The sequence below is a fragment of the Balaenoptera acutorostrata genome, chromosome 17 (genome assembly GCF_949987535.1).
Source record: "Balaenoptera acutorostrata chromosome 17, mBalAcu1.1, whole genome shotgun sequence".
NCBI lineage: Eukaryota > Metazoa > Chordata > Mammalia > Artiodactyla > Balaenopteridae > Balaenoptera > Balaenoptera acutorostrata.
The window spans coordinates 51,203,826-51,229,703 of NC_080080.1; the positions used below are offsets into that span (position 1 = coordinate 51,203,826).

The following is a 25,878-nucleotide window of genomic DNA, read 5'->3' on the forward strand; positions in this document are numbered from 1 at the left end:
GCAAACAGAATCCAACAACACATTAAAAGGATCATACACCATGATCATGTGGGATTCATCTCAGGGACACAAGGATTCTTCAATATATGCAAATCAATCAATGGGTTACAACGTATTAACAAACTGAAGAATAAAAACCATATGACCAACTCAATAGATGAAGAAAAAGCTTTTGACAAATTTCAACACTCATTTATGATAAAAACTCTCCAGAAATGGGCATAGAGGGAACCTACCTCAACATAATAAAGGCCATATACGACAAACCCACAGCAAACATCATTCTCAATGGTGAAACACTGAAAGCATTTCCTCTAAGATCAGGAACAAGACAAGGATGTCCACTCTTGCCACTATTATTCAACATAATTTTAGAAGTTTTACCTACAGCAGTCAGAGAAGAAAAATAAATAAAAGTAATACGAATTGGAATAGAAGAAGTAAAATTGTCACTCTTTACAGATGACATGATACTATACATAGATAATCCTCAAGATGCCACCAGAAAACTACTAGAGCTAATCAATGAATTTGGTAAAGTTGCAGGATACAGAATTAATGCACAAAAATTCCTTGCATTCCTATACACCTACAGCAAAAGATCAGAAAGAGAAATTCAGGAAACAATCCCATTTGCCATTGCAACAAAAAGAATAAAATACCTAGGAATAAACCTACCTAAGGAGGTAAAAGACCAGTACTCAGAAAACTGTAAGGCACTGAGGAAAAAAATAAAAGATGACAAGAACAGATGGAGAGATATACCATGTTCTAGGATTGGAGGAATCAATATTGTGAAAATGACTATATTACCCAAAGTGATCCACAGAACCAGTGCAAGCCCTATCAAATTAAAAATGGCATTTTTTACAGAACTAGAACAAAAATCTTAAAATTTGTATGGAGACACACTAGACCCTGAATAGCCAAAACAATCTTGAGAAGAAAACAAAAATAAACAAAAAAAACAGAGCTGGAGGAATCAGACTCCCTGCCTTCAGACTATACTACAAAGTCACAGTACTCAAGACAATATGGTATTGGCACTAAAACAGAAATATAGATCAATGGAACATGATAGAAAACCCAGAGATAAACCCATGTATCTATGGTGAACTAATCTTTGACAAAAGGCAAGGATATACAATGGGGAAAAGGTAATCTCTTCAATAAGTGATGCTGTGGAAACTGGTTAGCTATATGTAAAAGAATGAAATTAGAACACTCCCTAACACCATATACAAAAATAAACTTTAAATGGATTAAAGACCTAATGTAAGACTAGACACTATAAAACTCTTAGAGGAAAACATAGGAAGAACACTCTTTGACATAAATCATAGCAAGATTTTTTTTTTGGACCCACCTTCTAGAGTAATGGAAATAAAAACAAAAATAAACAAATGAGACCTAAGGAAACTTAAAAGCTTTTGTAAAGCAAAGGAAACTATAAACAAGACGGAAAGACACCCCTCAGAATGGGAGAAAATATTTGCCAACAAATCAAAGGACAAAGGATTAATCTCCAAAATATATAAACAGCTCATCCATCTCAATATCAAAAAAATAAGCAATCCAATCAAAGAATGGGCACAAGACCTAAATAGACTTTTCTCCAAAGAGATATACAGATGGCCAAGAAGCACATGAAAAGCTGCTCAATATCACTAATTATTAGAGAAATGCAAATTAAAACTACAATGAGGTATCACCTCACACCTGTTAGAATGGGCATCTTCAGAAAATCTACAAACAGTAAATGCTGGAGAGGGTGTGGAGAAAAGGGAACCCTCTTGCACTGTTGGTGGGAATGTAAATTGATACAACCACTATGGAGAACAGTATGGAGGTTCCTTATAAAACTAAAAATAGAATTACCATATGACCCAGCAATCCCACTACTGGGCATATACCCAGAGAAACCATAATTGAAAAAGACACATGCACCCCAATGTTCATTGCAGCACTACTTACAATAGCTATGTCATGGAAGCAACCTAAATGCCCATTGACAGATGAATGGATAAAGAAGATGTGGTACATATATACAGTGGAATATTACTCAGCCATAAAAAGGAACGAAATTGGGTCATTTGTAGAGACGTGGATGAATCTAAAGACTGTCATACAGAGTGAAGTAAGTCAGAAAGAGAAAAACAAATATTGTATATTAACGCATATATGTGGAACCTAGAAAAATGGTACTGATGAACCAGTTTGCAAGGCAGAATAGAGACAGATGTACAGAATAAATGCATCGACACCAAGGTGCGAAAGCGGGGGGTCGGATGAATTGGGAGAGTAGGATTGACCTATATACACTAATATGTATAAACTAGATAACTAATAAGAACCTGCTGTATAGCACAGGGAACTCCACTTCGCTGTACAATAGCAACTAACACAACATGGTAAAACCACTATACCCCAATAAAAAAAAATAAAAATAAAACATTAGAAACATCATAAAAGAATAAAAGACTAACAGATAAATTTTGTGTCTGATACATAACAAGCTCAATAAATATTAATTTCCCTTTAGCTCCACTAGTTCCAAAAAAGAAAAGTTAAAGGGTTAACCATGACTGTGAATGGACTCGTAGGCCACAGTAAGGAGTTTGAATTTTATATTCGGTTGGTGGGTAACTCCTAAAGGTTTATAATCAAATGAATGATATAGGTTGATCTACTTAAAAAGACAGCTCATGCCACTTCACACACATCAGGATTACTATTATAAAAACAAAAATAACAAGTGTTGGAGAAGATGTGGAGAAATAGAACCCCTTGTGCATTACTGGAGGGAATGTAAAATAGTGAGTCTTCTGAGGAAAACAGTATGAGAATTCCTCAAAAAATTATACTTAGAATTGCCATATAATCCAGTAATTCCACTTCTAGATATAACCCAAAAAAAACTGAAAGCTGGGATTGAAATAGATTTTTGTACACCAGTGTTTATAACAGTATTATTTATAATATCCAAAAGATGGACACAACACAAATGTTCATCAACTGATCAATGGATAAATAAAATGTGGTATATACATTCAATGCAATAGTATTCAGCTTTAAAAATTACATTTGTAATATCACATGTTGTAACACAGATGAACGTTGAAAACATCCTAAATGAAATAAGCCAGACACAGAAGGACAAATACTGTACGTACCACTACTGTGAGGTACATAGAGTAGTCAAATTCATAGACAGAAAGTAGAACAGAGGTTACCAAGGAATGGTAGAAGAGGAGGATGGGGAGTTATTGTTTAATGGATACAGAATTTCAGTTTGTAATTATGAAATAGCTCTGGAGATGGACGGTGGTGATGGATGCTTAACAATGTACTTAATGCCACCAAATTTTACTGTTGAAAATGGTTAAAACGGTAAATTTTAAGTTACATATTTTTAGTGTAGTTAAACAAAAAACACTTCACACTAGTTGGGGAAGGAGAGAGAATAGTACCAATATGTAAAGCACAGAGGCCAGTTGGAGAATCTTGTGATTTCTGGTGGGTGCCCTGGACAAAGGAGGGGCAGCAGAAATAAGTTTCCATTCAATGTAAAATTGGAGCTAAGGCATGATGATGGATTGAGTATGAATGGTGAGAAAAAGGAGAATTAAGGATGATTCCTATATTTTTGGGTTAAACAGCAGTGTGATAGCAGAGTCTGGGCATTAGGGTGAGGTCAGGATTTAAGGGTTAAATTGGTGTGCCATCAACATGTATATGGTATTTGAAGGATTAATTTTAGAAGAGATAAACGAGGAAACTGTAGATACAGTTGACCAGAAACACTGACACTTATTGTAGTCTTATTATTGTAGAAAGTGCTGGAAAGTAATTAATGAAGTGAGAAGAAAGGATCATTCTCTGGCAAAGATGGTTGTAGTGGTTTTTTAAACTTCGAAACAGAAATGACCATAAGTATTCTGGCATGGAAATAAGAATATTAGTTGAGCTGGGCAAATTGGACAGTGCAAGGCTGTTTTGCATTGGCAATTAGAGAAGCCCTCAGAAGTAGGAGCTAGTGTTATACCCAGAACATAGGCAACAACAGCTCCTTTCATGATGTAAAATGGAATGTTTTGTTTGTGTAAAAACTACAAAAACTCACAGTTATTGTAGATATGTTTTCAGACGGTCTGCCTTCTCATTTTGAAACGTGAATAGGGTCGCCTAGCATTTCCTAGGATACAGATAGGCAGCTGGGTCTCTTCCATGTCTAAGAGGCAGCCTTGAAGAACAGACAAAGTCAACCTTGGGTGTAGTCAGATCTCTATTTGAATACTGATTACTCCTCTCTTATTGGTGTGTTCCTGGGTAAGTTATTTAATTTTTCTGGGGTTTTGTTCTGTCATTTATAAAATAGAGATAATAGAGATAATAATGCTTAACTCGCAGAATTGCTATAAGATAATGCATGTAAATTGCCTAGTACCTAGTGGGCAGTAAAGGACTGGCAGCAGTTGTTATTATTATCGAGGTCTGTTGGGGGTGGGACTGAAATTTCAGTGTGACCATAAAATGGATTCTATACAACAAAGTAACAAAGGCATACTTGGAGACCAAATTATGAATGTCTTGGAAGTTATTCTAGGGAGTTTGCTCTACAGGACTTCAGTAGCTTCAATAGTGCCTGACAGAAAGGAAAAGCTTGGGAATCGTCACAGCCAGAATATATTATATAGATATTGATAGACTGTGTTCTCATCCCTTAGGGAGAGTAAGTAATTATGTCACGGAGAGAATTTAAGGAATTAGCTTCACTTTAAAACATAGAGTAGCTTCTTTCTATCAGATCATTGATCTCTGCACTTTCTATTGCATTCCTCCATCAGTCATTTTTTTTAACATTCACAATCTTATTTACCATTATATCTTTGAACTGACTAACTAAACATTATATATGTTATAAAACATACTCAAATAGAAATAGTAAGATGAGTTAAGGATGACAAAATTAAATAATAATCTTTGTATTTTACATAGTAATTGCATTTATATTGCTTTGCTCTTATCAGAACTATTTTTTCATGGAGAGTTCTATGGCTGACTATGCTTCATTATTTTGAAAATATTGATTTAATACTTTGAAATATGGCAATTTCAAGATTTGTTTATTTCTTTTTTTTTTATTTGAGTATAGTCAACTTACAATATTATATTAGTTTCAGGTGTGCAACATAATGATTCAATATTTTTATAGATTATACACCATATAAAGTTATTATAAAATATTTACTATATTCCCTGTACTGTACATTACATCCTTGCAACTTATTTTTTTATACATATATCAATTGTTTGTACCTCTTAATCCCCTTCACCAATCTTGCTCCTCCCCCTACTCCTCTCCTCTCTGGTGGCCACTAGTTTGTGCTCTGTACCTATGAGTCTGTTTCTGTTTTGCTATATTTGTTCATTTGTCTTTATTTTTAGATTCCACATATAAGTGAAAATATACAGTATTTGTCTTTCTCTATCTGCCTTACTTCACTAAGCATAAGAGCCATATATTTGTAATCTTCTTAAAAATTGCCTTGGACAAAAAGACACCTCATAAAGATATGTAAATGCAACAGAAAAAGCTATATCATTAGCTAACTACAAATCACTAGGCTCGTTCTATAATCTTATTCATCAGTTATGCAAAGGTTTTTTGGCAAAATTCAGATGGCAAATTCTCATCTTCCCTGATGTCTATCAATTGTTCTTAAAAACAAATTGAAAGGTGTTGCATTTTCATATTTTTAACAAATGGACTTACAACCTACTGAAATTATTCTTTTGGCAGGTTATTTTACAGGTGGAAAATTCTGTTTCTGGAATTTTAAAGTAGGAAATTCTGAGACAGTTTTAATAGGTGATGTATTTATATCTTTTGAGTACAAATGCATGTGATAATGGAAACACTTCCAAACATGCATCTTTAAAAAAATACTCTCTATGTGGGACATATTTCTTTCAAAAGCATATTTTTTCTCCTAATTGCTAAAACATCACTTTTATCTTAATGGGACAGATTATATGTTCTTTTTATTCATAATCCCAATGTAGCTATTGAGTAGTATACTGCAGTTGACCTTTGAACAACACATGTTTGAACTGTGCAGGTCTGCTTACATGCAAACTTTTTCAATAAATGTATTGGAAAAATTTTTGGAGATTTACGGCAATTTGAAAAAACCATGCAGATGAACAACGTAGCCTAGAAATACCGAAAAAATTAAGCAAAAGTTATGTCATGAATGTATAAAATATATGTAAATATACACATACTTACAAAATATGTTATTCAACTTTTTATGTTGTCGGTAAGGCTTCTGTTCAACAGTAGGCTATTAGTAGTTACATTTTGGGGAAGTTAAAAGTTATACTCAGATTTTTGACTGCATGGGGTGTCAGCACCCCAACCCCCACATTGTTCAAGAGTCAACTGTATTTGCAACCTCTTGTCTTTATGGAAAAGGACAGCACTTTTGTCTTTTTGTAAAAGAAATGCAAAATTTATGTAAGTGTGACAACTTTTTAAGTACTTTGCCCTGAGATAAGCAGGAAACATCTATGTGGTACAAAATATTTTCTTGGTCATTCTCCATGACATCACAAAGTATTACAAAATTTCTTCTTTTTAAAATCACTAATCCATTTAAAAATAGCTGTATTTTGCAATGTGCTGGAATTGAGCTAACTATTGAAGGTGACACACTAAACCTGTTTGTACTGTGGAACTCCATCTCCTCCCTCAGGACACCTGCTTGAACACAGATGACGAATGTATGAAGTCTGTCCAAGTGAGGAAACCAGAATCAATCTGTGCATTAAATAAAAGTGAAGTTTATTTTTTCTTATTTTATAGATAGGAGAGTTCATGCATAAATGTGTGGATGTGTGTATTAAATACAATGCTCTGGTATTTTGTGCCTAAGTTTCAGAGATATTTTGTACCTCTACCTCAAAGAAGCTAAATCTGCACCCCACGCCCACCTCAGCCCAATAAAGGCAAGTTCAGTCCATCATCCACATGACTTAGGCTCAAGTAATGTCTTTTAGAAAATTCACAGTAAAGACAGATAAGGAGACAGTGTATAGCAGTACTCTAACTTTCCAGCACAATAACTAACATATAATGGGATCCCATTAAGGGCTGTCATCTTTTTGTTTGTTTGTTTATTTGTTTGCTTTTATCACTAGAGTTCAGCCATTACTGTTTGAGGGGCTTCACTCCCACAGTTGCTAAATACAAAGTACAATTCACTTTTTTTTTTTTTTAAAGCATCTTTATTGGAGTATAATTGCTTTGCAATGTTGTGTTAGTTTCTGCTGTATAACGAAGTGAATCAGCTATACGTATACATATATCCCCATAGCCCCTCCATCTTGCATCTTCACTTTTATGCAGAATGATAAAAGTCTCCTTAACCTTTACATCCTAAGTTTTTAGTTTCTATTATAAATTAGAGAATCTCATGTTAAGGTGAAAAATATGGTCATGATGATCATTATAACTCTTACTAATGACCCCAGCTATTTTCCATCTTTTTGTCCAGTTGACAGTGTCTCTTGATTGGTAAGATGTTCAGTAGAGTATCTTTTGGTCCTTCCACTGTTTCATTTTCATTTAAGAAGCCATTTAAGCAACAGTATAATTCTAAAGAAATTGCATACTATATATGAAATTTCAAACACTGATTCATTCATGGTGGGGATGGGATGGTGATTTAGAGCTCCTCTAGATTTTTGAATGAACAGAAGGCTAATTTTTGCCTCATTAACTTATCCTATGAATTTTCAATTTGACCAATTCTGAATGACTGCTCCCACATAAGTTTTTTGGTTAATAGGTAGTTATAATTCATATTTATAGCCACTTTTCAGACTAGACAATTTAGGTCCTAAATTCTGCCACTCTTTATAACCAGTGAATATAGTTAATGTCAGTGAAAAATGTCATCAAGCTTTTGCTAATTTTGCTGATGGTACCACAAAATAAGGGATGATCAGGTTTTAGTTGTTTATTTTGGTTAATAACAGAATTTTATAAGTTTGTTTAGAAGTCTCATATTGAAAATGGAAAATAACTTGATAACAATGAGAACTTAACAATTAAAAATACATTCTTCCAGTTGCATTTTATTAAGAAACTCAGTTAATTATATCAGAATAGATTTAAATATTTTGTTAGTAAATATGTTCAATTTAACATGAAGCCAATAATTTTTAAAATGTATGTCCCAATATAATAAAAATTTGCATAATTATATAAACGGAAGTAATTGTTATCATAAAAATATACTTATCACCCGTTTCTTTGTTCTTCCATACTGAGTACTATAATTTGGATCATATAATCACTGGGTATATGAAACTTGCATTTGGCCATACCAAACATTAGCTGAAATGAAACTATGCCTGAAATAACTGGCTCAGTCACAAATAGGAATATGGACTGGCAAAGTGATTTTTCAGGTTAAATAAAATTCCAAACCCTACTTCCCTTTTCTTCCTCTCCAAGAATTTCTATAATATCTAAAATTCATCCCTTCATGCCTTAATAAATTTATTATTTTAATCATTTAATATTTTTTCAGGGGGAAGGATGTCTGTGCTTCATTTCAATGTGTTCTCTCATTTCAATGTATTGGGTCCTGTCAGTGAGGGAGATTTAGGGTTCTTGCCTTTGTGATTCACTTGAGTAAGTGAGTAGAATATCTTAATTTTATATTTAGGTATTCATAAACGTATTAACCTCAACAGCTGGAGGAAAATTTACTTCTCTTGATTTCAGTACTGGCCTGAGATATTAAATAAGAATATATATTCTAAAAATGCTCTGCTTACATTTGCCATTAAGCATAAGAACTATTAATGTCTCCTCCTTGTTGTTATTGCTGTTGAAAGCCATATTTCAGGATACCACCCTGATATATGGATATGGATAGCTAAGTCAATTAATACAGGCTTTCACTATATGGTTACATGAAATGTTTATGACAAGGACACTTTCTTAATGAGTTTACTGAAACTCTGTGTGCCTGCTACTCCCTATTTATATTAGAATCTAGTAAAGGCAATATCTATTAGCACAGAATTTAATATTTAAATGTTTGCCTTTTATTGCCTAATATATCTTCTTGCTCTGCAGAGAAAAGAACTCTTCTGGTTTTTCCTCCATTTAGGTAATCACTAAGTGTAGGAAATTGGTTTTGTCCACAAGACAGCAAGGTATTTGAATATATTAGTAACACAGAGAATGTAATTCAAGGTTAGATTTTGTTGCACCATTTAAGGTTCTGTAGTTGCTTGTTTTAGTGATAATGAGATGGGCTGAATCCTAGACAGTAAAAGGACTCAAGTTTTCCCTCAAAAAAACCTGTTTGCCTCCTAATATTTTTTCTATGCTCTCGAATGCACGTCAATCCAGTGAGCAAAATAAAACAAAGAAAAGAAAACAAAATAAAAACGAATTTTCCAATTTGTTTACATTTTCCCTTTTTGTTTTGGGACTTGGGGAATTTTCAAGCAATATATGATTCTGTACCCTCTGTAGTTTCTCTTTCATCACAATTCTGACTACTTAAATCTCACCTGCATTTTCAGTCTTGCCCATTCCAAGGACAAATTTTAACTTCAGTATGAACAATTTCAAGAACTCAGAACAATTAGTAAGCATAAAATAATAATATGACTTACTGAGCAAGAATTATGCTGGTGGCTTTATATATTCTCAATCCTCACATGGACCCTACACATTCAATATCATTTCCCCCAAATGCACACATAAAGAAAATTTTCCTTAATTATCCATTATGTGCATTTGAAAACATTGAAAAAACATCAAGGCACAAAATAGGGATATATTTCAAACAACAATGTATGAGGATGGATGTCTATGGCATAGTCTTTAAGGGATAAGGTGTACCTTCAAATTTTACTTTGTAGATTTAATTTAATTTTTTATCAGATAAGATATTATAATTTAGTAGAAAACAAAAAAAGTTACAAAGAAAGGTTTCTTCTATGTCACTTCTATCATATCCCAATTTCCTAAACTTCTTATTGTTCACTACTGTAGAATGATGAAATACTAAGCCACCTATCTTGCTCTGTTTGTACAACAAACATGTTTTATTCTATAGAGTAGAATAAGGTTACTTATACCAGAGACTCCTATACTTCTTTGATGATTTTGAGCCAGTGTTTATTCCTGATCTTCACTTTTTGAACCTGATCTTAATTCACTGGTAACTTAAATGTCAGTGTTTACAAAGCACTATGAATTTTGGCCAGAGTGGTTTCCTACCCTTGATGCTGAGTGTACAGTACGGCTTGTATTTGGCTAGTTTTACATCACCATGTTGATAAAATTATTCTCATACAAAGAGCATTAGCTTCTTATTATTTAGGGTTATTTGGTACAGACTTTTTCCTATCATACCAAAAATGATTGGACTCTCAGAGTTCTGTGGTCTCAACAACGTAAATGAAATAATAGAAAACAAAAGCAAACTCAAGAGAGGATATCCCCTTGGTGATTAAAAAATTATTTAAGCAGATATTTGTTTTCATCTGTATTTCATACATTGGATATTATATATATATATATATATATATATATATATATATATATATATATATATATATATAGCACTGAAGATAAAATTACTACTTGAAAGCATTGTAGGTATAGTCACTTGCTTTTTACCTTGACCTAGAGTAAGGTTGTCTACAGCAGGCTTTGCTTCAATAAGAAATGTTATTGAGGCCTTGCTGATTTCATACTCTAATGTGACACCAATATAGTCATGCTTGATCTTCCACTGTTTTGTGGAAAGATGCATTACAAATTTTAATTGAGAATTATTCCTGGTCAATTATTGATGATGTCAGAAAAGATTTCTTGATTAACAAATAACAATGGTATGAAGAATGGACAACTCAAAGTGACACATAATCTTATTGACATTGATTTGTCAGCCAAGAAACAGACTTTGATCATAAAATGGTAGATCCCCTAGCCTTTCTGATATTTTACAATTAAAAATAGTTATTCACTTCTTATTCATTTGGAAAAACAGCCTTTCATGATGAATGATGTAATATAAAAAAGAACTTAGAGAAAAATCACCATTCATTTTTTATGTAATTCTAACTCAATTGTTTGAAAGACTAAGGCATAAATCAAATACGTATTTTTTAGAGCATGCTATTTTTTCATTATGCACTTAAAATTCATATATTTTATAGTCTCTATTTGTATGTAAATCATAGGGCTTATTAACAACTTTTTTCTTTGCTGTTCTCACAAACATGATTGACAGTAGCTTAGCACCCTTGAGTAACCTAGCAACAAGGTTTCTTACTCTATAGCAAGTAAGAAATGGATGCAAACAAAGTGTTATGGGAAAAAAAAAAAGAGTTCAATTTCAGAATATTTGTGCATGTATACTATTAAAAATCACGATGAAATCTAATTTGGGTGAAATTGGTTGACAATAGGTATTGAATTTCCTAGTAAATAATATATTGCCAGTGAAATCTTGTCTCCTTCATTCAGGAAAAAAAAAAAAGATCTATTTCAGACTGTACCACTGTTGACTAGGTTACTGAATATATGTCTTCCCTAGCAGCCTATTCATTATAGATTAGATGAAGGGAGTGTCTGGGCATGTTTTCACTTTGTGGTAGATGAGTTTACTAGATGGAATTTCAACAGTAAACCTTCCTGGCAGTGATACATTTGCTAATCCCTTAAATAGTTTTAGAATAAATATTTTATCTTATTTTCAAGGGGTTGTGCTGCACTTTTGGGGGATCAATTTCTTGGAAATACCACAAAAGATTCCACCTTGTGTTTTACATGTTAAGAAGCTGATATGTTTAATATCTGTTTCTTTTGGTGAAATTTAACTTCTATAATTGCTGTTTATTTTCAATGAGAAAATAACTCTTTTGTGTTTTAATTGTAAGGTCATAATGGAAGTGTATCAGGTATTGGGAGAAAGCTACATCTTCATAGGATCATTATATGAAAAATAGACTCAGGTGGGAGGGGAAACACATACTAGTGAATATCTTCCATTAAATAGCACAGCTTTTATTCTGTGCCAAAGGCAGAATTACCTGGCCTTTCTCAATTTGACAGGTAGTTCCCTGCACTTCAAGAAATCTTAGAGCCTTATGAAAGATTGAAGTAAGGGACAGCAGGATGGGCTATGAGCTGGACATATGATTGTGCATTTAAAATGAATGCATAGAATTGTAAAACTAGAAAGCCTCTGCTCTCTGGTAGAGATCCCTCCCCCCCCCCCCCCAGATAACCCAAGTTTTGGTTATTTTTAAAATCTAACCTTAAATGACTCTGATTTTGGCTGTAATCACGACTGGGTGTGAGCTCAACATTAATATCTTCCTCTCACTATCCTCCCAAATCTCTCTTCCCTAGGGAAGACCAGATTTAAAAACATGGTATCCTTAAGGAGAGGGCCAAATATTCTCAACTAAATAGTCTGATTTTATCTGTATGTGAAAAGTTTGGTCACTTACATGATTTGGTTTGAAGTGAGTCACTGTAAATAAATGAAAGGATATCCTTTACATGAAAAACAGTTCCCTGTCCTTGAAGATATCTAGCTCCAATTGGATAAACCAGTTGCATAGAATTTATACCCCAAATGTCATTATAGAAAAATTGGTCTACATGTGATGATGCTACTAGTAACAGCTGTAGTCAGTGGTTAATTATTCAGGAAAATGACATTTCAGATATGGCATATGCACATTAACTTCCCCTTCCAGCATAGATGTCTCAGTGGGGTCATATTGTTGAAAAAATATCTTCATTTGGGGAAGTTGAGTTCCTAGAGGGCAGGGATGATCTTATTTGTGATTTTATCCAGTATCCACTATAGTACTCTATACAGTGTAAGCTTGAGACAAATGATTAATCTTTTTCTTTACAATTAGAGTTTGTGTGTATGTTAGAAAGATCTGTAACAACCACTGAAATTATACTAAAATAACCTAAACTACATAATATGTGTTAAAAAGAGACAAAATTAAATAATATATGCCCTTAGAAGAGGAAATAAAGTTTAAAAATCAACTATAGACAGAAATTAATTACCATAAAATTACTGTTAACTCGTGAAGTTGATCTAAAAGGAGCTGTACTTGTTATTGCAGGTTTGGTTACAGAAGTACGGCTACCTTCCACCGACTGACCCCAGAATGTCGGTGCTGCGCTCTGCAGAGACCATGCAGTCTGCCTTAGCTGCCATGCAGCAGTTCTACGGCATTAACATGACAGGAAAAGTGGACCGAAACACAATTGAGTAAGTAATGGCATCTGCACTCTTTCTTTCTCAGCTCTTGAGCCAAACTAAGTGGTCTGAAAAACCCTTAGTGAACTCCACCAACCACAAATGGAATGATTTGTCTCATGAACGTTTCTTTGGAACTTAACCTATGTTAACTCCACTCCCCTGAGATTTCATAAAAAATTAAAACACAAAATTAAGTTTACTCACCTTGAACAATGTGTTCAATGTGTTTGAACACCTGTGTTCAAAACTTGAACAATACATTTTCAAAATAGGAAAGAAAATACCAACAATGGGAGTCAAAGTAGATGTACAGCTGAAGCCACTACTAGAAGAGTGGTGATCAGTGATGTGCTGGAGCTGGATTGTATGGCTGGAGGGAGTAGTGTGTGCACTTCTCTTTCCCTAAATGATATCACAGCAGTAACCTGAAATTGACCAAAGTCAAAATATTGAAACCGAGGAAAATAGGAAACTGCAAATCAGGGCTCTGTTTTTGAGGGGAAGGGAATCAGAGAGACAGTTAATAGTTTACTAGCTTCCTGCTAGTGACAATTCTCATACTAGTTAAATCAAGGGAAGAGTTTTCACTGAAAAGTCTGTGCTTTCAATCTTTTAGTAACAAAGGGCTTATTTCTACTCTTTAATAATATTTGTTATTTTATTTATTATTTTATCAATCATTTGTTCATTTATTTATTCAACCAGTCACTCTTTACTGGGCATTTTATCTGTGAAAGAGGCATATGCAGATTCAAAAGACATCGTCTCTTCTTCAAAGGAACTTCAAGTTAACTGTATAGCTAGACACAGTCATAAATTGTTTTACCACAAGTACACTATGAAACAGCATTATTGTTTCTAGACAACAAAGGAGGAAACAATTAATTCTTTTAGTGCAGGGAAGAATTATTTGTGTTCATTGAGTCTTTGATACTCAAAAGTAAATCTACTTCAGCATTTATAATGATCAACACACAGTAAACCTACACAATAGGGAAGATAAGAATACATTTGTCTCTCTACTTTTTCAAGTAAAAACCTGAAAGTCAAAGGCTAAGTGAAGTCCAGACTAGCTTCAGAGTCCAGATTTTTTGACATTTACTTGGGGAAGTTTCCACTATACCATGCTGTGTACCTTTGAGAAATGACACATTTTTCTTAAATACCTGAAGTACCCGGACTCAGGCATATATAATTAATTCTTACATGTTAAACTAATTTAATATATAATTTTAAAATTGTATTTTGCCTTCTAATACTTAAAGTATGATGTTAGTCATACTATTTCATCAAAACAGAAAAAACATATAACAATGGCTTGAAGATTAAACAGTTTTCAAGCAGTTTGAAAAAATAAATTGGGATACGGAGGGTGGGAGGGAGGAAGATGCAAGAGGGAAGAGATATGGGGACATATGTATATGTATAACAGATTCACTTTGTTGTAAGGCAGAAACTAACACGCCATTGTAAAGCAATTATACTCCAATAAAGATGTTAAAAATAAATAAATAAATAAATACATACATACATTACCTCTCCTAACATTTTTAAAAGATACTTAAATATTGAATTTGATTTGAGTCTGTGAAAACAGAATGAAGAATTAATATAATGCATTCTGTGAGAATGAGAAACCTGTTATTAATATTGGGAATACAATTTTGCTATTTTGGATCTACTGCCCTGTAATCATTGCAATTCTCTCTTAATAGTATACTATCAAAAGTTCATTTAAAGTCATAACATACCTCTTATCCAAAATAAATATAGTGCTAAATTAATAAGAAAACCTCCAGCAAGCCCTGTGTTTTGTTGCTGTGTACAATACAGAACTACATTTATATTACACTCTCTATCCCAACAATTTAAAAAGTGCTCTGGACAAGCTTTCTTGTTCCCTAACGCAGAGCTGATACCTTCTAATTCACTTTTTTGGAAATTATGACACAGTTTTTAAAAATACAATAAATGGTGACTTGGGAAACAAATTATTTTAAATATGCTTATTACTAGATACTAAAATTGAGAGATTGGAGTCCTATAAAAGGTGTCATTTGTGTTTCCCCTCACTTTTGAAAGCCCCTGCTAATCATTGAAAATACTCAAGAAGGATAAGTTTGATTTCCTAAAATAGCTAGAAAAAGGTCTTTGTCAGGAGATAATGGAAGAGGAATGTGTGCACGATTTATTTGGACCCTTCATGTGGAAAGGGGTTAGCAAAAATACAGGGGTGCCGAGAAAGACACGGGTCTTTTCCTGGCATACAGGGCTCAGATTCCAGACCAGAAGAAAGGATTGTGTCAGTGTGTAGGTGTTAAAGTAACATTTCTGTGAGCTATAGCATTATAAAGAAAAGATCAACTAAATAAGCAGCCTTAAATTTAAAACCAACCAGTTTTTCTGCTTGTTTTTTGTTTTTTTCTTTAAAAGAGTTTTGTTCTAACTCAGTTACTTTGAAATTAAAAACGCATCTTTCTCTTTAAAGAGAGTGTTACACTTGGTAGTTATTTCTAGGTGAACCCATTAAAGCCTTGTTAAACCCTCATCATTTTCCCTTCCTAGACTGTGATGCCTCCTCTGTCCTCTGTGTCATTCTCATTGTCATTCATACTAGAAACCCTGCTTCATACTAGAAGCAGCTTCATTTGCTTCCTGTCTATTTTTTCCACTGATGTATCCCCAGTCTTGGGGTATTGTTGCTCAGGGTACTCAGCTCAAATTATGTACCATTTTTGTAAGTATAATCCCTATAATCATGCTACTTAAGCAATTCTCTGTGCTTCTGTAATATTAAATGAATGTGTGGTAACAATCCATGCTGAAATTGCATTCTATTATTTTACATAGTCAAATTATAATGTATGAATTTTTTCATCTAAGTCTTATTACATAAAATATGTAGTAAAATTAGAGACCTAGAATTATTAATCAGTATTAAAATAATGTCTTAGGATTCATTTTCAGATGCCATAAACATTTATCTAATTTTAGACTCTTGTTGAAATCAATTGTTTTTAAATTAAGTAATTATATTCTTTTTTGGAAGACAGACATTTGATGGATTCAATCTATAATTCTTGGGTAATTAAAAGTAATGATGCCAATTATAATAATCCTTATATTACATTGAAGAAATTAATCATTTTCAAGCAACAAATTTGGTTATTACCTTAAGTGGCATATTATATAGCTTTTGAATTAATTAACATTGGTGTTGGAGAGATAGTAGTGGTAAATACTTATACCGTCCCCACCCAAAATGAGCTAATTATCATATGTTGCAATGGTTCTTTTAAATTATTGGTTACTTAGCTAATTTTAGTAAGCAAGCTCACTTAAATTCCTTAATAAGTGAATTAATCTATGTTATGCATAAAAATGCAGTATTTTGCAAGGACGGAAAAGGATAACAAGGCAATAATAAGAATGAGTCTAATATGTTTTTATAATATTAATAGTAAGTATTTTAAAATTTTAGTTTATCTTTTTATGTGTGCACAATGTTATGCCCTGAAGCGTACTTGATTGGATTTGTAAGGTGATCTTTCTTTTTGTTTTTATCTCTCTCTCTTTCTTTCTCTCTCTCCATATATATGTGTGTGTGTGTGTGTGTGTGTGTGTGTGTGTGTGTGTATACATACAAACATATATACATTTGTACATATATACTGGATGATCTTAGTAATTCTGTTTAATTTATTTAAATCATGCCCAGAAATTTGTCTTAATTAAAAATTATTTTAAGACTGAATAAGTAACTTTATTCAAAGAATTATTATGAAACTGTAGTGATATTTGAACTCCTGATTTTGGAATTCAAGTATTTATTTAGATATATCAAGAACTACAAGCTTTTTGGTTTACTTATCCAGATGTTCTATGATTTTTTTTCTTTAGTCTAAATTATCAAGTTAAGACTCTTCATTTTCAGTTTGGATATAAAAGATAGATCCATCAGTAATTAAAGTTTTTTCTTTGTTATTTTTTAACATAACAATAGTACTCAAAACTATAACATTATAGCATGGGTCAATCCACATTTTGGTAGCTACAGAGGGTTGGTTAACAGTTAAATGAGCAGGGTCTTTACAGCCCTGTTCCAAAAGGTAAAAGGTGAGAGGTGAAAGCTTAAGAAAGAGGTGACACTCTAACAGAGCTTTTGTTCACATTGCAGATCATGGAGGCTTAATACACTTATTCTCTGTGCTTGGGTTTTTAAGTACTTTAACTTTGCAGTTTCAGCTTTGGGAATAACATGTGTGTCCATGCAGGCTGTTAATGAGTTGATAGAAAAAAGAAACTCTGGACCAGAGTGAGCTATCAGCCTATCTACATTTTAAGCCCTAAGTTAATCTACTTTGAAAAATCTTCTTCATGATTATTGAACTTGAATACAAGCAAAGCCTAAGGATTTTTAATGTAATAAATATAAGCATATTTTAAAATTTCTAGAAAGATTTCTTGGGACAACTATAATCATAGGTATTACTCTTACCTTTCATTAGAACTTGGAAAAGTTTGGAAGATAGAAACCTGTTTAATATATTATGCTGATGAATATTTTTCTAAGATTACTAATGCATAAGGCACAAAATATATATTTTTGAGTATTTTTTCCCTTGGTAAAGGTAGATATATGTACACAGGGCCACTGTGTGGCACAGCCCCAACCCCAAAGGGTGGCATTCCCATCTTATTCTATTGGGGAGCTGCTTTCCTGCAGCCCCGCTATAGGGGCATCAGGGGCATGGACTACAACTTGAAGGAACCTCTTGGAGTCATGCAATGGGTAGCCCTATATGTTTGACATGAATGCCCAACTAATTAATTTCTTTTTTAACTGAAGCTAATGGATACTGTTTCCTATATGGTGGCTTTTAACATTACTGCAAACTTCCTTAGTAGATTATGGTTACTTTATTTACATAAAACAGAGTATGTGTCTGTTGGCATATTTGTTATCAAAATACTAGGAATATCCCTGTCTTGAATAACAAAGTGCTTTATGTCAACATACAAGTCAAAGTGAACTGAAAAATGTAGAAACATAGATATCTGTATGCTGCTGCTGCTGCTTCTACTACTACTAGTATAACTACTTCCTGATATTTTAAAAATAATATTAAGTATTATAAGTTAATAATAATAGCAGTTACTATCTGCCAGGACCTGTTCTAAGTATTTCACATGACTTAAATAATTTAATCCTCACATTAACTCAATAATAGTACAATCATTTCATTTTATAGAAGAGGAAACTAAGGAATAGAAAGAAACAGTAGACTGACTAATAACACAGGGCTTGTGAGTCAGTGAAGCTGGATGGGAACCCTGGCAGTCTGGCTCTAGGATCCCTGCTTCCAACTTTTATAATGTAACTCCTCACAAGAGAACTGATTTTTAGATATTTTTCATTTTTAAATTGAGTTAATTTAAACAAAGACATTAATGATCCACCAAACTAGTTTAAAAATGCTCTGTATTCTAAACAGTTAAACCAATACTGAATATCAGTATTATATTTATGAAAATTGGGGTGGTGCCGTGAATTACAACTTGAAATTACAAAATGTCTCTCTTGCAGCTCACTGCCCCACCCCCACCCCCAGCCCAGTGCTCATTCCCCATGTCTTTGTTTGCTTTGGAATGTCAACTTAAAATTCTTAGCAAACGAGTCAGTAAAGAAGCACAGGTATATGAGTGTGTGTTGACACACTGAAAAGAGAAGTGTTTTAGCAACGATACTTTCACAAAAAGTACGACTTGAAAATAACACACACACACACACACACACACACACATACACTTCAACACCTTTCCTTTTCTTTTGGCTGTGTTGGGTCTTTGTTTCTGTGAGAGGGCTTTTCTCTAGTTGCGGCAAGCGGGGGCCACTCTTCATCGCAGTGCGCGGGCCTCTCACTATTGCGGCCTCTCTTGTTGCAGAGCACAGGCTCCAGACGCGCAGGCTCAGTAGTTGTGGCTCACTGCCCTAGTTGCTCCGCAGCATGTGGGATCTTCCCAGACCAGGGCTCGAACCCATGTGCCCTGCATTGGCAGGCAGATTCTCAACCACTGCACCACCAGGGAAGCCCAACACTGACCATTCTTGATATCACTGAGAACTTTAAAAATTGTAAGAGAAAGAAACAAATGCTTATAAAATTAAAGAACAAACGTTTGGAATCACATAAAAATCCCAAGGACAGATTTAGTTCAGATACTGTGTGTCATATTCAGTGTCACGATGTGCTCTGATCATATTTTTGGGATTTTACATATTTTGATAATTAATACCTGCTAATATCTCTGTGCCAGAATATTTGGGTACATATATTGGTGAAGTTAACATAGAGTTATCTTGACCAACCCTCATTAAGTGTTCTTTGAATTAAATTACTAGTTTATATTACATTATGCCTGTTCTTATGTTTATTTCTTACACTTAAGTCATCTACATTATGATTTAATTTTATATAAAGTTTCACACAACATCTCTGCATAGTAAGCATTTGTTCAAGGCGCAGAGCTGTAAGAGTTACAAAGTCCTCAAGAAACACATAGGATAGTGGGGGAAATCGGTATGTGCAAAAAAAATACATGAAGACAGTTTGCTTCATGTTCTTCACTGGAAGCTTCACTGGACACCGGTCCCATACAAGGCTCTCTGGCTTGACTCGCAGGTTAGTAGAAGACAGAGACAGAGATGTACACATTGTAATATACACTATAATACATGCTGTGTTGAGATGGTAAACTGTACATATGGGAGTTGAATAATGAGGAGGATTAGGATGGTCACTGTAAACAAGGAGGTAAAAGTATTCCAGACAGAGGTCACTGTAAACAAAGGCAGAAAGAGGTTTGGTTCTGTAGGAACTTGTGTGGATCTTGGGAAGCAGGGAGATGGGGGGCAGCCTGGCTAAGTATGCCTGAGTAAGATTCTGTCTATAAAAGCATTTCATACTTAGAACATGTAGTAAACACATCAGTGTTTTGAAAAGATTTATCTTTAGGAGTGAGAAGGCACTGGTGAGAGTTAAAGATACAGAGAAGTTTTAGAGGCAGAAGAGACTACATCATGATTGATTGGATGTGAATAGAGATCAGTGGAAGATGTTACCTGGATACCTGGCTTAGGCATTAGAAAGGCTTTGGGCTGAGAAAAGGTATCAGAAGAATTGGTACAAGTTTGGAGCTGAAAAATCATAATTTTAAATTACATGTAAAATTAGAAATGATGACAAAATAGCTAGATGGAGATGTGAGAACACTTAACTAATTATAATGTATTATTATTATTATTTTTTTTTATCATGAATGTCTTACCTTAGACTGGGAGCTCAGCAAGAGCCCCTTGCCTTATCTTTTTATACACACTTTTTTTTCCATATATCTCTTAGTGTATTATAAAAGCTTAAAAATATTGTAAGATAAATGGATCAGGATAGAATGAGTAAATATATAAACAAATAGTTGGAACATAAGAAAAAATTATATGAAATGGGCAAAAGCTGAATAAATGCATAAGGAATTTAGCAGAGATATGTTTCAGCATAAGAATCTAATACTCATCCCTAAAACCCCTGTCCTTTGGAAGATGCAATGTTTCATTTAGAAAACTTTTACTAGGTCCAACATATGCACAACTTAAAATGGAAATTTACATTAATAAATGTAAATGTTTTCAATGGCTGTCTTCATCTTTTAACTTTATGTATTGTTAAAGTAATTTTAGAGAATATATCCTCATTGAAAACATATTTCCTCTGATAATGTATCAGGATAAATACAAATTGTCAAAGTTTATCCCACTATCCATTTCAAAATTATTTCTTTCCCTAGAGTGTTTACTTCAATACTTTCTTTAGCTAACTGTAAGTGTAATCACATCCACATTAAGTAAATTTAGTCATATTTAATAATTATTTTTCTCAGCACTTTCAGGGAGATGTCAGAATAAGTATTTGGTTAAGAAATATTATAATTTTTGTTGAGAGTATGATTAATGAAATACCCATTGATAAAAGCCACTTAAATTATCATTAATTAATTAATATTAACCATTAATGCTTAATATTTGTCAGTTGAATATGTATCTAGATCTTACAGAATATAATAAAAATATGTTTTCATTAAAAAATGTCCCTATCCACCTATTTATTAAACCTCTTTTAAATTCTAGGGGTTGTACAGGTACAGGGAGTATGTAGATATCCTGCCCCTTAGTGTTTTACAGTCTAGTGAAATATATCTCAAATTTAGTGATTTAGAACAGGGGTCCCCAACCCCCCAAGCCACAGACTGTTAGGAACAGAGCCGCACAGCAGGAGGTGAGCGGTGGCTTTCGAACAAAGCTTCATCTGCCGCTCCCCATTGCTCCCTATCACTCGCATTACCACCTGAACCATACCCCACGCTGTGGAAAAATTGTCTCCCGTGAAACCAGTCCCTGGTGCCACAAAAGGTTGGGGACCGCTAATTCAGAGTGTCTTGGGAGTTTTAGTTAAAAGTAAAAGGTCTCAATTCTTGGCTCCAGAGACTTCAGTTCCATAGGTCTGAATAGCTTTCTAGGCATTAGCATTTACAAGACATCTCATTTGGTTTGGAGACTTTAATAAAGGGAAAGAGTGATTTCCTGAAGTAACTCTACAATGCATCATAAACTAGGATGGAGTTTAAGTCTGTTAACTGCAATGTCTACATTTTTACTGGTAGCAGAATAAAAAAGGAGAAACGTACAATGCTTATCAGAAAAGTGTTGTCTTTCTTAAAAAGTAAAAGTCATGCTTTCATTGTTGCATGATGTTATTCTTATGTTTATAAAAGCTAGTTAGCTGATTTATCCCTGTAACATGTAAACTATTTCAGTCATTTTCGTGAAATGGACATCTTTAGACAGTCATCTCTGCAGTCAATTATTTTCCATTTAAAGAGTATAGAAAATTTTGATGAAATATAACAAAAATTGATTATTTTGCTCATTTCCACTTTCTGAAGCATGTAACGCCACACAAATTCTGCTTTAGTTCTGTAATTGTTAAATTAAATGGGCTAATGGATGATAAAGCCATTTTGAGTCACTAAAGAAAAACTAATAAAAATCATGTCAATCTTTCTCCTTAGACAAGAAGCAAGACTACATAGAATACATGACAATGGTCAAATGAGATTCTCTAGAAAAAAATTTAGACAACTGTCTATATAAATATTAAAAATCAATAAATCAAAACCAGCATTTTATTTTCCCAATGTTAATATTTAAATTTTATTGGTGTCATACTAAACATTATATTCAGAAAAAATTTCTTAAGCAGTGAATTCAGTTACTATTAAAAGTTCAAAGAGAATGGCTGTTATTTGAAAATTGGGGTAATGCTTAAAGTGTAAAGAAGAAAAAAGTGGAGAAAGGCAAATGTTATTCTAAACAACAATTTCCTTCTATTTAAGCTAGAAGAGAGTAGCTTATATCTTCTTGCTTCCTGGAGTTTAGGTCATGTAATAGATTTTTTAAATTGTTGAATGTTAAAGCTGAAAGAGACCTTAGTGATAATTTATTTTTAAAAGTCTCATTTTCTGAATGAGACTTTCCCAAGGTCATGTATCTGTTAACAGCAGATTCTAGTTAGAAGCATCAGAATACCTTAGTTTACAGTTAGCTCAAAATGAATTAGAGAGAAAAATTATCTAAAGGATATGAGTTATAAACTAGTGATTCTTGATCATTCCGGAAAAAAAATATGCTTTCTACAATACTTAGATTCAAATTGCAAGAAAACTGACAAAATTCTCCTTTATGTTTTCCCGTTTTTATTACCACTGCCATAACTTCTCAATGGATTTCTTTTTGAAATTAATGATTAGGGTTGTTGGTAAATAACTGGAAGATATTGCTTTTTGCAGCTGGATGAAGAAGCCTCGATGTGGTGTACCTGACCAGACAAGAGGTAGCTCAAAATTTAATATTCGTCGAAAGCGGTATGCGTTAACAGGACAGAAGTGGCAGCACAAACACATCACTTACAGGTATAAAAGCTAATGATGAATTACTGTTTCTTTTCAATTTTTCAAAACTATGTATTTTGACATTTTGTTTGAGATCTTATGCACATTGACTACATGGTAACATATAGTGATGTAACGTTAACATAAAAAAAAACAAAACTTGCAATTGAGAAGAGAATAAATTGTCCATTTGGAGACCCTGTAGACAGACATTTCTTGAAACACTTTTGTAAACTAGACCTTCCAGCTTCTTGAATGAATGCTAATATTCTGAAAGACTTTCAGATGAGTATTCTAACACACAACATTCTTTAGCAAGTATTCATAATCTAAAAAATTATAAAATAATAAAGTATATAAATAACTGCAATTTAAACAATATATCTTTGAATTATTAATTAACTTTTGGTATCAGAGCAACCATTTAACTTTCTATCTTTTTAGCAACAATGCAAATGGATCATCCTTTCTTGTCTTCAATGAAGCATGCTTAAGGGATGAGAGTATCTTCCAATCTGGAGTGGCAATTGCTGCTAGTTCATATTCATTCATTAACTAATTGAACAATGTTTTATTGAGTACCAGTTTGGACAAAGAACAGTGCTAGGTACTGGGGATATAACAATAAATAAAGCATAGGGATTCCATCCATCCTCATGGAATTTACAGTCATGGGGAGAAGTTTAACAATCATATAAATGTGATGCCTGTTTTGAAGGAGAAGGAACAGGATGCAAGAGAAATGTAAACCATGGTCATTCAACCCAACTTAGAAAACCAGGGCTGGCCTCCCTTCTGTCTTAAGAGTAATATAGAGTATTAAAGAAAGTTCTTTATATCATCACCTTAACAGATACAGAAATGCGTTCAAGAAAATTTAACCTCCATTTATGATAACTAGGAATCAAAGCAAAGAAAGATACTTAATCAGAAAAATGGCATCTACAAAAACAAAAATTACAGCTTCATTATGTATTTCACATATAATATGACCACTGTAACATGAGGTGTTGGGAAAACATATAGTTAAGTGAAACAACAAAAAATACCTGCTATCTCTACCTCCATCCAATAACATTGTGCAACTACTTACAGTTGTAAGGTAATAAAAGAGAATAAAAGATATAAGGCTCTGTAAAGAAATAAAACTATCTTTTATAGTCACAGTTGTATCTCTTTCTAACAGAACACCCAGAATAAGCTCTAGATAATTTTTCAGAAATAATAAAAGAATATATCCAGCTTTAAAAATAATTAGTAGATTTTATTTTTAGAGCAATTTTAGGTTTACAGAAAAGTTCAGCAGATAGTATGAATAGTTCTCACTGCACCCCCTCCCCCCAGTATACACACTCACATAGTTTCTCCCAGTATTAAGATCTTAATTAGTATTAGATATTTGTTACAATTGTTGAGCCAGTATTGCTCTATTACTGACTAAAATCGATAGTTTACACCAGAGTTCACTCTTTGTGTTGTAGTTTTATGGATTTTGACAAATGCATAATATCATATAGTATTACAGTATCATACAGAATTAGTTTCACTGCTCTGAAAATCCTTTGTTGCACCTATTCATCTCTCTTCTCCTTAGGACACTACTGATGGTTTTAATGTCTCTATAGTTTTGCCTTTTCTAGAATGTCATATGGTTCGAAACACAGTTTGTAGCCATTTCAGACTGCTTTCCTTCACTTAATAAAATGAATTTATTTCCTCCATGTCTTTTCATGACTTGATAGCTCATTTCTTTTTATTACTGAGCAATATTCCATTGTATGGATGTGTCACAGTTTGCTTACCTGTTCACCTATTGAAGACTTCTTGGTTGCTTCCAGTTTTTGGCAATTATGAGTAAAGCTAGTATAAACATGTGTGGGCTGGTTTTTGTGTGGACATTAATTTTCAACTTATTTGACTAAATACGTGGGAGTATAATTTTGCTGATCATAAGGTAAGACTATGGTTAGCTTTTTAAGAAGCTACCAAACTATCTTCAAAGTGGCTAAACCATTTTGCATTACCACCAACAATGAATGAAAGTTACTGTTGCTCTACAACTTTGTCAGGATTTGGTGTTGTCAGTGTTCTGGATGTATCCATTCTAATAGGTGGTTTCTCAATTTTTTAACTTGCAATTCCCTAATGCCATGTGAAGCTGAGCATACTTTCGTATGCTTATTTGCCATCTGCACATCTTCTTTTGTGAGATGACTGTTTAGATCTTTGCACCAACTTTTGAGTTGCTATTTTAAAGGTTCTTTGTATATTTTGGATTACAAGTCTTTTATCAGATATGTTTTCAAATATGTTGTCTCAGTCTGTGGCTTGACATTCCATTCTCTTTTCAGTGTATTTTGCAGAACAGAAGTTTTAATTTTAATAAGGTAGAATTTATCAATTATTTTCTTTTCTATATTGTGCTTTTGGTGTTATATTCAAAAAACATTGCCAAACCGAAGGTCACTTAGAATTTCTCCTATGTTATCTTCTAAAATTTTAATAGTTTGGCATTTACATTTAGGTCAATGATCCATTT

The 25,878-nt window shown here is 33.3% G+C and overlaps 1 protein-coding gene across 1 annotated transcript in view; it reads left to right on the top strand.

Moving 5' to 3' along the window:
• MMP16 (matrix metallopeptidase 16) overlaps positions 1-25,878 on the top strand; it is a 340,143-nt gene that overhangs the window by 140,422 nt on the left and 173,843 nt on the right. The window contains exons 2-3 of the mRNA XM_007181293.2: positions 13,195-13,343; positions 23,238-23,360. Coding sequence (XP_007181355.1) covers positions 13,195-13,343; positions 23,238-23,360 — 272 coding nt within the window. The remainder of the gene's footprint in view (positions 1-13,194; positions 13,344-23,237; positions 23,361-25,878) is intronic.